The sequence below is a fragment of the Podarcis filfolensis genome, assembly GCF_964270895.1.
Source record: "Podarcis filfolensis genome assembly, chromosome: 10".
NCBI lineage: Eukaryota > Metazoa > Chordata > Lepidosauria > Squamata > Lacertidae > Podarcis > Podarcis filfolensis.
In genome coordinates this window covers 14,353,134-14,366,484 of record NC_139612.1, presented here as the reverse complement: position 1 = coordinate 14,366,484, position 13,351 = coordinate 14,353,134, and the positions used below count along the sequence as shown (strand labels likewise).

At 45.1% G+C, this 13,351-nt stretch overlaps 1 protein-coding gene across 9 annotated transcripts in view; it reads right to left on the bottom strand.

Annotated features, from left to right (window-relative positions):
• Positions 1 to 386: 386 nt before the first annotated feature.
• Positions 387 to 13,351, bottom strand: part of PANX2 (pannexin 2) — a 36,127-nt gene continuing 23,162 nt past the window's right edge. For 6 of the 9 annotated variants that reach the window (XM_083575155.1, XM_083575163.1, XM_083575161.1 and 3 more), the window contains 2 exons: positions 7,497 to 8,948; positions 387 to 4,060 (listed from right to left, as the gene is read on the bottom strand). In XM_083575155.1, coding sequence (XP_083431281.1) covers positions 3,681 to 4,060; positions 7,497 to 8,948 — 1,832 coding nt within the window. In that variant the 3' untranslated portion in view covers positions 387 to 3,680. Of the gene's footprint in view, positions 4,061 to 7,496; positions 9,003 to 13,351 lie in introns of all 9 variants that reach the window. The other 3 variants (XM_083575156.1, XM_083575157.1, XM_083575158.1) reach the window with 2 other exon arrangements.

Genomic DNA, 13,351 nt, shown 5'->3' with positions numbered 1-13,351 from the left:
GTTTTAAAAAGCATCAAGGATGTGGGCACCACAAGCTACATTTCTTTCTCGCTATGAATTGTCAGGCTCACATGAAATGCCACTTCATTTAATAAGATGACTTTGCTGGCCTTGTGCAGAGACTGTGCAATAATAAATGTTCCAAATTTCCCTTTGAAAAACTGCTTGTTGTTTCTAGGAAACATGCATGTGAAAAACATGGGAAGTGGGCGACAGTGATGCTCTGCAATGGCTCAGCATTCATTTGATCGGGTTTGCTTTTGGTTGTTAATATACAGCACCCAGCTGTTATCAAACCAGGCACTTTAGATAAGAGTACTTATTTTCCCAATAAACGCTCTCAGGATAATAGAGCAGTGTTCTAATGATAAGACAGTAGACACAAACCGTATTGAGAATATTTATTTGCTTTCAGTGCTATTTTTCAATAAATACGGGTGCCATATTGATTATCTGAGGTAAAACAAATGAAAAAAGACTCAATGTAGACCCATAATTTGTGCAGTGTTTTCTACTGTTATACAGAAATGTCAAAATCCTCGATATCGGCTTAACATTGCTTTAATAAAAACTTCTCCTCTCCTTAGAAATTGGTCAGTTATTGCGTGCTACGTTTTTCCTGTGTACCTTTTGAAAATTACGCTAGGTATATTTCTAAGAAACTTGCACATCAAAGTTATAGGAAGAACCAGGCCATGAGGACACACTTTGGGCCAAAAGCAAGGTAAAGATTGCTCGAAAATGACAGTATGTTTATTACTGCTTGTTTATTACCCTCATTAACGGATGGCCTGGAATAGCAATGGGCTTACAGGCACGCCGTGTTATCTTCAAAGGTGCAACCCATCAATTTCAGCAAAGCTGCACCAACATTTAAAGCTACTTGAGTGCTCTGCTACATCGGCCTTTTCTATGCTACTTGCTTTACCACAGGTGAATGCTGAACATGGGAGTGGCATAGCCAGAAGCTGACCTGCAGCATCTGCCCTGAATAAAAGAATCTGGGCCATCGGTTTGCTAACTCAGAAGGAAGGAAGGTGATACTTGCAAATGTTTCCCCCTTGCAGCCCTTGGCGAGCCCTGAAAATACACCCCAGAGGATTGCAGGGCCCTCCAGAACAGCATGGAAGCTGGATCGGGGGAATTACAGAACATTATTTTCCCCCACCCCCTATATTAGAAGGGGTACCTACTGGAAGAAAAGCCATTCCATAAATGGAACAGCAGCACTGGATTTCACCTAGTACAGATGTTGAACTATAACTCACAGCATCTCGATAGGGGGCCACAGGTTGGCAAATCCAAGCTTATGTCATTTGCTAAATATGACTATGTTGTTAAACCATATTCCCCACTCCAGACCTGGTGTAATGGGACAGAACCTCATATTTTGCCATCAGAGTTAGTTTGCCCTCTTGTCCCACCTTGCTAGCTCACACTTAACCCTGTTCAGACACCGCTTTCGGCCTGTATTCTCTTCCACACAAAGGCCAAAACATGTTGTCTAAGAGCTCTTCTACAGGCCGATTTATTTCTTGTCATGGCTGTGCATGAGGATTTTCTGCTGTCGCGCAGTTCCAGACATTCTGGCCTCTTCTCTTTCTCTCCACCTCCAAAATATCCCATATCCTTTCGTAGCATCTGTTTCCATTCTAAGGGGAAAGCAGATTCTGTGAAAATGATGGAAGGAAGCAGCTCAAGGCTACTTTTGAAGACACTAGACAGCAAGCAGTGTGTAGCAGTAGCAAATATCCATGAATGCTATAGGTATTCTCAACCAACATTTGCTGATTTGAGTCCGCTATTAATTTCCTTCTCTTCAAGAGCGATTGTGAATGCAGAGCATTCAACAGAAAGGAGCAGCTTTCTTCCCTATGTTAAATCAGTCTCTCTGGGCACACCAAAACTAGCAAATGGTGGTGTGAGAAGCTAAGATCAGAACATGTTCCTATGTGGCACACTTCAGCTGTGTGCTGAGCAATCCTTCCTTTCTGATCCGTGCCACTGCAGCCAAGAATTTTAATGTTTGAGTCACACCCCCTGACATGTGGAAAAGAAGCCCTTCTGAAAGAAAACAGTGCGGACATTCCTCTCCCATGCATGCAAGCTTTCCATACACGGGCAATTTTTAAAAGCATGGAGAATCGTTCCAACTTGCACTCCTGCACCTACAGTTTGAAGTGATACAGTTGTGCAAGGTCTGTACCACATGGTATTTCATGCACATTTGAATCTGCCCTTATTCAGCCATGGTTCAAGAAGCAAAATGTTCAGACGCAAAACCATTACAAGCTGGATGAGTATTTTCTTGACCTGTGGTAAGCTGTAGCGTAGACAAGTCCTTTAAAAAGACTCAAGTAACCATCTGCTGAAACACCACACCATTGGAGAAATTAGCTCTTATTGGATATTTTTTTGGCAGCACTGGAATATCCTTCACATCAGTGAAGCACCTTAGAAAGTTTCTAACCTGGTTTTGCAGACGTCATTCTATGGACAAAAATAAGCAACCCTCTTCTCTCCGCTCTGCTAGAATAGAACATCTGACTCAACATTCACCCTCATTCACAAGAAAATAGACGTTAAAAAAATAAACTCTTCGTTTTCGTCACCTCTCGCAACACATATGAACGTACTAAAGGGCAGGAAGTAGCTCTTCGTTTCCTCATTCGTAAGTGCAGCAGGCTGGCCAGTTTCAGTTCTCTTTACACTGATGCTGGTGGAAGACCAATTGCCACTTAAGTGGCTGGCAGGGCCGGCCCAACTATTTGGCAGAGTGAGATGGATGCAGCTCTGTTTCCCATGTAGCCCGGCTTGCACCTGCTAAACTAGCCAGCTGCCCTCACAATATGGTGGAGGATGCTGGCCTGTTGTTGCAGCATGCGGAATGCATGTGTGTGGCGAGCGCTCTTCTCCTTTGCCTCAGGCGGCAAAATTTTTAGGGCCAGCCCTGGTTGCCCAATACCCGTGGACCAAAATACAGCTTGCTTACAACCATGTCATTAAGAACACACACACCTGGCTGTGTTTTTTTTGTTTGTTTCTTTGTACCTTAGAGACAAAACACGATGTTACTCCTGCCTTTTAAAATGGAAGAATAAATATCATACATGTTATGTGCTTCATTACTTTACCGCAGGAGATGGGGGCCCTGTGACTCTCAAAATGCTGTTAAGACTCGATCAGTCCTGGCCCACGTGGCCAACAGTGAGGGATTATGGGAGTTGTGGTCCAGCATCATCTGAGGGGCTCCAGGTCTCCCCCCCACCCCCGCTTTACAGAAAGTGAGCTCAAGTACCAAGGCTATAAGTGCTTTGTTTAAGAAACACTGTGTGGCATGCGCTCAAGCACTTAAAATATTTGGATAGTTGTAGTAATCCACACAGAACTCATGAAGCTACAGCTAACGTCTTTGTGCTTTGTTTCTCGGTGTTCCAAGCATAGTATATAATTTGGTTGTTGTTATTATGGTGGTTATTGTTATTACATTTTGCAAGCTATCGATAAGACACGACGACACTACCCTGAACGACTGATTTGGAGTATTGGTGGAACCAATGGTCTGCATTTCAGCACTCCATGCTCATGCAGTGGATGGTATTGGCAGGGCAGCATGGTTCATGTGAAAGTGGCACTGGGAGGTGGGCCATCCAGCTGTGATCAGCGTCAGCTCTGGACCGTCAATACTCTACAGAGTTCACCATTGCCAGTGGCTCATCAAACGTCGCCAACATGACTTGCTTTGTGGAAGGTCTGGAGATGATGTCTCCTGCCTCCGTGGGCGAGTGAATTCTATTGTCTAAAGATTCGTCTATAAGGTTTGACACCACTTCTTCTTCATGGTTTTCGTACAACGTATTGATATGCAGAAGAGGGTGAGCGGCGTTACAGTTTAAGGCAGGCACTGGCTCTGCTGGGCTTATGTGGGGCAGAGTGACCTTTTTCGCAGCACCGGAAGTTGCTATGTGGTTGTGATTGCAGGTGAGAAAAGTCCCGGCGGCAGGCACAGTCCTGCATGTGTTGTGAGAGTAAAGGGTATCTTTCCCCGGAACGGAAGATCCTAAAAGAGAAACAAAACACTTTTTTAATCATTGCTCACTTTTCATACACCCAACAGGATCTGGCATTCATGTTTTGTGGGTTCATCTCCATGAAAACAAGCAACTGGCGGGGGCTACATTCTCCATGGATCTACACTCTGATACAGTTGGACAGAGTATCTATAATAGGATCCTGTATCATCTTAGGCCTCTCTGGGCAAGTTGACACATTAGCCTATCAAAGCCTCTTTGTCCCTGTAGTGGCCACTGGTTTCAACAGCCACTACAGGTACCTGATTTGGAGAACCTTCTTCCAACCCTCAGAAGGACAGCAAGCAATACTCACCCATCCTCACCTAACTCACTTTTTTTTCCTTGCTGAAGGTAAAAAGGAAGTTACCTGTTTTCCTTCCTTGTTCTTTCTACTATTTGCTGCTCTTGATTTCAGCTGGGAGGAGACAGAGTAAGGAAAACCAGCTGGCATCTGAGAGAACAAGGAAGAAGAACAACAACAGGGGCGGTGACTTTCTCCGAAGTCAGAAAAGGCAAGGATGCTATGGTAGTGAGTGCATGGTGACGCCTTGGGCACCTGGAGAGGCCGCCAGAAGCATGGAGATGCACAGGGTGCTTCCTTAAGAGGCTAATGCGTGAACAGATCCTGAGAGACCATCAGCAGGTGCAGAAAGCCTAGCTGCCTAGAAAGCTATTTTAGACTCTGGTGGTGAGAACATTGCTCCAGATTCTAAATAATTGTTAACACAAAAGGTCTCTCAGAGAAACATACACAGAATTCTTTGAGGAGGGATCCAGAGGGGAAATGCCAAGATATTCACTGTCTGTCTTCTCCCACATGAAAACCAGAATATTCAATTAGGATGCTTATCAGAGGCTGTTTTCTATACAGCCCTATCTTCCAAAGTGGGCATCTATTGAAGAGAGTATTTTCTGCAGTGACCCTTGAATTGTGAATATCTCCCTAGATATTTTTTTAGGTGCCAAAGTCTACATTATTCTCTCAGTGTTTTCATGTCATTTTAGAATATCCGACCTTCTTTTTAATTGGGTGATTGTTTTAAATTTTATTTATCGGTTCATTATCCCTATTGTTTTTATTAACTGCTGCGTGGTGTAATTGTTTCTACCTTCTTCTTTTAAATAGCTTTCTTGAAGTGTGGAAGCTGGAATATGGAAGCTGGAGGATAAATTCTTAAAAATAAACACCTTAAATATTTCAACACACAGGAAAGCAGGATATTTTAAGCAGCTGACGTAAACACCCAAAGGCCAAAGCAATAAAAATATGATGTAGCATTATTCATAGAAGAGCTGGAGCCAGAATATATTCTAAGTAAAAAAGCAAAGAAACCTCAACTGCTTATATCAAAGTAGCTGTATTAAAACTAATGGGATTGCTCAGGACTAAGTAATTTGATGATGGGCATAAACTGTCTAGGAAAGCTTTCAGAGCATATTAATGCTACAGTTAAATAGGTTTAATAGTTATTTTCCTCGGTTAACTGTAGTACTGCGAGGGGGTGGCTGGGAAGCTGAGAATTCTCAGTATCCTCAACTATAACTCCCAGAATTCCTTTGAAGGAAGCCATGACAGATTAGTACAAAACTCATATAAATTTTCCTAGTCTAGAAATACTCCTGAGTGACACTGAAAGAGGAGTAATTTGCACACTTAAACCCCCCCCCAGAAAAGCAAATTCTACAAAACAATTTAATTCTAAATATCCCAGCATTTGCACCAAGAATGGAAAACCTGAGTTATTCCAGAACGTTTTCCAGAACGACCCCCTCTTTAAGTCCCTAGTGTGATTTTTTATCATTGGTCTGGATTCCCTTCAGCTTTGTGAGTTTTCTGCAAGCAGAGATATTTGTGCGCATCCCTCTGAGGAGAGACATTTTAAGGTCTAACAAAAAAACAAACAATGGACAGCCTGTGATATTCAGCTGACCTGTCTCTAGAAAGGCCCAAGATGGCAGAGGTGATAGGTGGAGGTGACTATTATTATTATCCTCCTCCCTCTCCACCAGTCAGGGATGGGGGGGAAAGCAGGTACCTATGTTAAGGAGAACAATCGGCCTGCAACTTTGCAGTTGTGTTCGAGGCAGGTCAAGCGAGAAGAGACTTAGTGGCTCCCTCAAGAAGAGCTCTGGGACACCTATTAGGGTGTCCAAGCTGTACAGCTGTGTAAAGAAGCTAGATGGAATAAAACATGAAAACGTCCCTAATGACCTCATGCAAAGGAAACCAAAACCCAGGGTAAACACTGGAACTCTTGAAACCCCACCCTTGGAAAACTAGGGTGCAATTTACATGACTAATACGATCCACATTCTGCATTTGTTCTGCCTCTGCTCCGATTCTGAGGCTCACGTCATTCAAAGTGAACCACCTTCCTAAAAAACATCAGTTGACAAGCGCAAGAGGAATAAAAAGCTTGGTTTTGCAAGAGTTTAGACTGAATTACCAGAGCATCTGAACGGACAACAAGACTATTTTCTTTTAACTGTTACATTAGTGAGTTAAAATTTAAAAATAAGCTGCAGATGTGGGCGGCCAGCCTCTAGGTTAACAAGAGAAGATGCAAGAAGGGGGAAATTCCTATCGGCGAGTCTCAGGTTCAGCTTACAAACCTGGGGCCTGGTTTCTGTATCTGCATGCTCAGAATCCCATGACTCTGTGATCGCACCTTCCCATCCTACCTTCTCTCATTTGACACATATAGATTCCAATATAGAAGCTACTGTATTGGTGTGGTGTGAGATTCCAACCATGTGGAAAGCAGCAACCCTGTCCCGGGAACTTCTAAGAAATTGTGGAGACGAACGCCCAAGATCGGAAGCAAGTTTGCAAGCAGCTTTTGCATTTGACTTGGACCCCATGGGACAATTAGCCACAACATTCACTGTACCAGGATCAGGTTTAAGGTGCTGGTTTTAACCTTTAAAACCCTATACAGCCTAGGACCCTCGTACCTACGGGACCACCTCTCCTGGTATGTCCCACAGAGGACCTTACAGTCTTCAAATAAAAACATCTTGGAGATCCCGGGCCACAGGGAGATTAGGCTGGCCTCAACCAGAGCCAGGGCTTTTTTGGCCGTGGCCCTGATATGGTGGAACGCTCTGTCACAAGAGACTAGGGCCCTGCGGGACTTGACATCTTTCCGCAGGCCTGCAAGACGGAGCTGTTCCACCAGGCCTTTGGCTGAGGCACAGTCTGCCCCCCTCCTTTTGTAATCCTTATAGAACTCTAGCCCAATGGTTGCCATTAATTTGACTCTGAATTGATTTTAGAATGAATTGATTTTAGAATGTATTTCAATTAAATGATTATGATTTTATGTAAACTGTGTTATTTTTACTGTTGTTAGCCGCTCTGAGCCTCGGCTAGGGAGGGAGGGATATAAATAAAATTTTATTATTGTTGTTTATTATTATTACCTTTGAGGGAAGAAGCGACATGCACGATGACTTTCTCTTCTTGGCTTAAAAATCCACTCCCTTGGCTTTTGGATGTTGCCATGGAGGTAATAGGTTGAATCTCCGGCTTGGGTTTCTTACTGCTCAGTAGATACGGATGAACGTCTAAGGAGAAGTGTCGCGTATGTTTCTTCTCATTGCCTGTGCCAGAGAGGGCGGCAGATTCATTTTTGTGGGCTGAAGATGGCTGAGAGTTTTTCGAGTTGGCCTCCAGCAAAGGGGCAACCAAACTGTCTGTCGCCGTTTTTCGACGCACGGGCTTTGGTTTCTCGGGCTTGTTGTTTTCAACCTTCATAATAGCCAACTGTTCTTTGAACGGCTGAGGAAGAGGATTGGAACTCGGGATCCACTTCATTTTCTTCCGGGGCCGCTTAATGACCAGCGGTTCGCTGTGGTCGATGTCCGCAGGGTCAATGCTGGGGTCGATGGTTTGTATCCCGGAATCGCGCACGGTTGGAGTGACATCATGATTAGACTGAGCGAGTGCCGCAAGCAGCTGGCGCACCACGTTGTCATACATCAGGTCGCTCTCGTTGGTGATGAAATCCAAGCGGTTTAGCGACTTGATGTGGTCCCGGTTCTCGTTGCAAAACATAGCCAAGATATTGATGTCGCAGAACTGGGACTTCTGCCACTGCTTTTTCGTCTTGATGCCGACCTTGTTCAACTTGTCAAAGATGAAGTTGGATTTGCGGACTATAAAGAGGTGGATCAAATTGATGAGGATAATCAGGTTCATGAAACAGAGGAGGACAATGTCTACCGCGGCAATGATGCGCTGGAGCTGAACGGACGGCAGTTTGCAGTTCACCCGGATGAGCAACTTTGAACTGCTCGTTTTGTCGGGAGGCTCCCCCAGAGCGCACGTAAACTCGTTCTGCTTCTGTGTGGCGTAATAGGTGGACAAGTACGTGATCGGGATGATGCTTAAAAATATGATGAACAGGTGCCGCGCAAGGTAAAGTTTGGCTAAGAAATTGCTGCGTCCCCTCCGCTCCAGGTACTTCTCAAATAAGTTTTGCTCCGGGCTCTTTTCCTTTTCCGCGTTCTCAATTATTTCCCTTTTCTCTCGCTCTGTAATCCCAGGGCCTTTGGACTGGATTTGCTTTTCGATTTTTGGCGCACGGCCTTCGGCTGCTCGGTGGTAGCAGTTATCTATCTCCTGGAGCAAAAAGTTAAGTTCAGAAGTCAGCCTGGTGGAGGCCAGAAATTCCCAGCCAAGCGCTGGAATGTACATAATGCCAGCAAAAGCCAGCAGGGCATATGGAAGGAACTTATGCTCAAACAAGGAGGGCCAGCGGCTGGCATTTACTCCTGGCAAGGCATCCCTTAGTTCTGTCCAACAGTATCCTCTGGCATACAAGGCTTGGTCACGGGTGAAGTTGTGTGGTGTGTAACAGTATATGGGTTCCTCTGTATAACAGAGAGAAAAGTCACTGCTGTGCATTTAACCTACAAAAAGAAGCTCTGCAAAATAAATATTTCATAAACTATATCAATTTTCGTCTACTGCATATTTAAAATAGCATCAACGTGCATAGAACTGCACCACTCTAATTGCCATGGCCAACTCGGTCTTCCTAATCGTGATATAAATCTTTACACTCCATAGATCTGCATAGAGATCATAGCTCTTAAGCTTAGGTAGTTTACAGAGGAATCTGTAAACCTGAAAACTCTAGGATGAACTTGAGCTAGGAATATCATTTAACACTTGCAGCAGTTGTCTCGGGGGAGATTTCCAATGCAAACCATAATGTGCTCTGGAAAGCAAACGAACAGGATGCCACAGCAATACAAGTAGCGAGGATAAGGTAAAGGTCCAGTCGTGACCGACTCTGGGGTTGTGGCGCTCATCTCGCTTTATTGGCCGAGGGAGCCGGCGTACAGCTTCCAGGTCATGTGGCCAGCATGACTAAGCCACTTCAGCAGAACCAGAGCAGTGCACAGAAATGCCATTTACCTTCCCGCAAGAGTGGTACCTATTTATCTACTTGCACTTTGATGTGCTTTCAAACTGCTAGGTTGGCAGGAGCAGGAACTGAGCAATGGGCGCTCACCCCGTAGCAGGGATTCGAACCTCCGACCTTCTGATTGGCAAGTCCTAGGCTCTGTGGTTTAACCCACAGTGCCACCTGCGTTTGTGCTGCGTTTCTCATTGAACATGCGCAGTCTTACTATTTCAAAGACTAGATACATTTCTTTAAGAACACGTGACTAAGCAGGTTTACTATATTATTATTATTTCCTTTAAAACCCTTTGAAGAGAACTTTCCCACCTCCTTGAAATCCTTAAAGCAGGTGTTGTGGAATCTTCTGGTCCTGAAGGTCAGTTCCTTATCAAATCCTAGCCTCACAAGCCTAATTTCCAACCTAAGATGAACTTATAATGCCTGGTTTCAATGGATTTTTCAAATGCTTAACTAGATTACAATCCCATGCACTCTTACCTGAGAGGAAATCCCACTGAACTTATTTCAAGTAGACATGCACGGGATAGCACCATTAAACTGTTCCTAGCTATTTCCTTGCTGCTCTTGCCATGGGGGGAAAGCAAGACAGGAAATGTGTATCAGGTGATGAGAAGATCTGGAAGCAAGTCAAATCTCAACACTATTTGGAAACGTAAGGGACCCTGACTATTAGGTTCAGTTGTGACGGACTCTGGGGTTGCGGCGCTCATCTCGCTTTATTGGCCGAGGGAGCTGGCGTACAGCTTCCGGGTCATGAGGGCAGCATGACTAAGCCGCTTCTGGCAAACCAGAACAGTGCACGAAAACGCCGTTTACCTTCCCGCCAGAGTGGTACCTATTTATCTACTTGCACTTTGACGTGCTTTCGAACTGCTAGGTTGGCAGGAGCAGGGACCAAACAACGGGAGCTCACCCCATCGCGGGGATTCGAACCGCCGACCTTCTGATCGGCAAGCCCTAGGCTCTGTGGTTTAACCATGTGCAGACGCAATTTCTGGCACTGCAGAAGAGAGTCCCCGTGCCGCGCTGGTTTAGCGCAGCACACGAGCAGGCAACTCGGTTCAGAGGTGGCTCATGGGCTGGTCAAACGACCTCTGCGGGCCACTTTCAGCCCATGGTCCTTAGATTTCTGACCCAACTGAGACAATTCAGGCTCTGTTAGCATCTTACAATAATTTAAAACAACCAGAAATTAAAATCTAACTTAAAACATAGCCTCTGCAACCCACTAAACCAGGGATCTCAAAGCCCTTTCTGATACAAAAGTTCTCACCGATCTTCTAAAGACTAGGGGAGAGCAACCAGCCAGTTGGCTAACAGAAATCCTGTAACTATGACACCATTTGAGAATAGGACTCTAAATCTTATGGCTGAATGGAGATTTCCTCCCACCCCAGGGATGTACTTAAGCAAAGCATTTTAATTTGTCCTACATATGTGAATGTCTGCCATCCACTGTATAGGCAAAGACAAAGTTCTGCACTTCATGATGCTGTTGTGGGAATAAAGTCAGTTCTCAGCCACTCAGGCATGGGACCAACTCCTGTTGATGGGATTCTGCCATGTGTGAGTTTGCCCACAATGCACTCAGATAGTGCACAGAAACACAAGGACTGTTGACAATATACAAGCCTCCATATAAGCTCCACTTGCAGTAATGATAGGTCCTTTGCATGTGCTATAAAATCATTAATTCAGTTAGGAATGCCTTGTTTCACTTGTGTGGGAGGGTCTGTCTAACTGATTTCAATAGGACTGCAATTAATTTTGCCTCATTTGTGTAGTTTGCACTGCCAAAAATTATTTTTTGCATCTGAATACTTGTGTTTGCCACTAAGGATTCTGCAAATATTTGCTTTCAAGCGTTCTCTAGGGAGAAGTTTACTGTGGCATACAGTGACACAATAATAGTTTTGGGCAAGGGATCTGCATGGGTGAGTCTATTCTGTATTCATAACAGCTCACAGATGCTCCTTTACTAAATGCAGGAAATGGGCTAAATTATTCACAGTGCCCTAGCAAGGAGCTCTTAAAATAATGCTATTAACATCTAGCTTTGGAAGATGTATACTGAAAGTACAAAGACTGTCACATTTCAGTGGATTGTGATCACACAACCATGACTCAGGCTACCATATAGGACAAAGTCATATCAAGGCTAGCCTTCTGTAAGAAGTTGCCTCAAGCTGATTCATATTGTATGATTTCTGGAAACAGAGTGACTCCCGTCATGGGGCACGTGAAGAGATGTGTTGTGTGAATGACCGCCACATCCCATACACTTCCTGACAAAATTACGGCAAGCAGTTCCTGAAATACCTTGGTAGTAGGTCTCATCATAGCACAAGCTATTCAACATCATTCAACATCAAGTGAAGGCAATCACTTGCAAAAAAGTAAAGGAAGAAAGGGACTACAACTCCCATCATCCCTACCTAGCAGGATCTGTGGTCAGGGATGATGGGAATTGTAGCCCAAAAGCAGCTGGAGACCAACGTATGGAGAACTCTGCTAGTATAAAGAAATAAACAACTCATTTGTAGCGTTACACCTCACCTGCTTAAACCACATAATCCCAGTACAACTTCTCACTGCGCATAGTCACGTGTTTAAAATGGAGTTATTATCTTGCTGCTAATTTTGGATTACAGTCATACCTCGCGGTGACCTGGAAGTAATGGAGCGTGTTACTTCCAGGCTTTGCTGCTCGTGCATGTGCAGATGCTCAAAATGACGTCACGCACATGCGCGGAAGCTGCGAATCACGACCCACTCAGACGCGGGTTGTGTTCGCTTCAGTATACGAACGGGGCTCCGGAATGGATCCTGTTTGCATCCAGAGGTACCACTGTATTGGACCTGCATGGATATCTATACTTTTCACACAAAGCTGGTCACCTGTCTTTTCCCCCTGAATGAAAATATGCTCCAAACTAACACCGTCAAGGCATTTTATAGAAAATAAATATTTTATAGAATGGAAGAGTAAGAAGGTGAGCCCATTCCTAATGCGTTTCTGCCTGAGCTGCTGTTCCAAGTTCACCTCCTCACTGGAAAGAGGTAAGCTGAGAGCAGTGGGTTGGCATGGGCTGGTATGCCTCTGTGGATGGGGAACCCAAAGGGCTGGTGCAGGAGAGACAGACTAAAGAATTGGTTTCTCTTCCTCTCTGCAGTCAGCATGGAAACCAAGGAGACTTGCAGATCCCACTCACTCATCTGCATGGAAATCTGATTCACTGGCTATGGCCATGAGGCAGGTTGTTAAGCAGAATTCTTTTAATTCTCTATAGGAAACAGGCTCAGGAGAATTGAGTTGATGAGACCAGTAATGGGTCCAAAGGTCAAGAAGGTGGTTTCTGCATATGCTGTAGGGGCAGATAGGTAAAGGTACCCCTGCCCGTACGGGCCAGTCTTGACAGACTCTAGGGTTGTGCGCTCATCTCACTCTAGAGGCCGGGAGCCAGCGCTGTCCGCAGACACTTCCAGGTCACATGGCCAGTGTGACGAAGCTGCTCCGGCGAACCGGCACCAGAGCAGCACACGGAAACGCCGTTTACCTTCCCGCTATAAAGCGGTACCTATTTATCTACTTGCACTTAAGGGTGCTTTCGTACTGCTAGGTGGGCAGGAGCTGGGACCGAACGACGGGAGCTCACCCCGCCACGGGGATGCGAACCGCCGACCATGCGATCGGCAAGTCCTAGGCGCTGAGGTTTTACCCACAGCGGCACCCACGTCCCTGGTAGGGGCAGATAGGGCTCATCAACTGGGAGCGTTGCCCATCTAGGACATGGGTAGGCAAACTAAGGCCCGGGGGATGGATCCGGCCCAATCGCCTTCTTA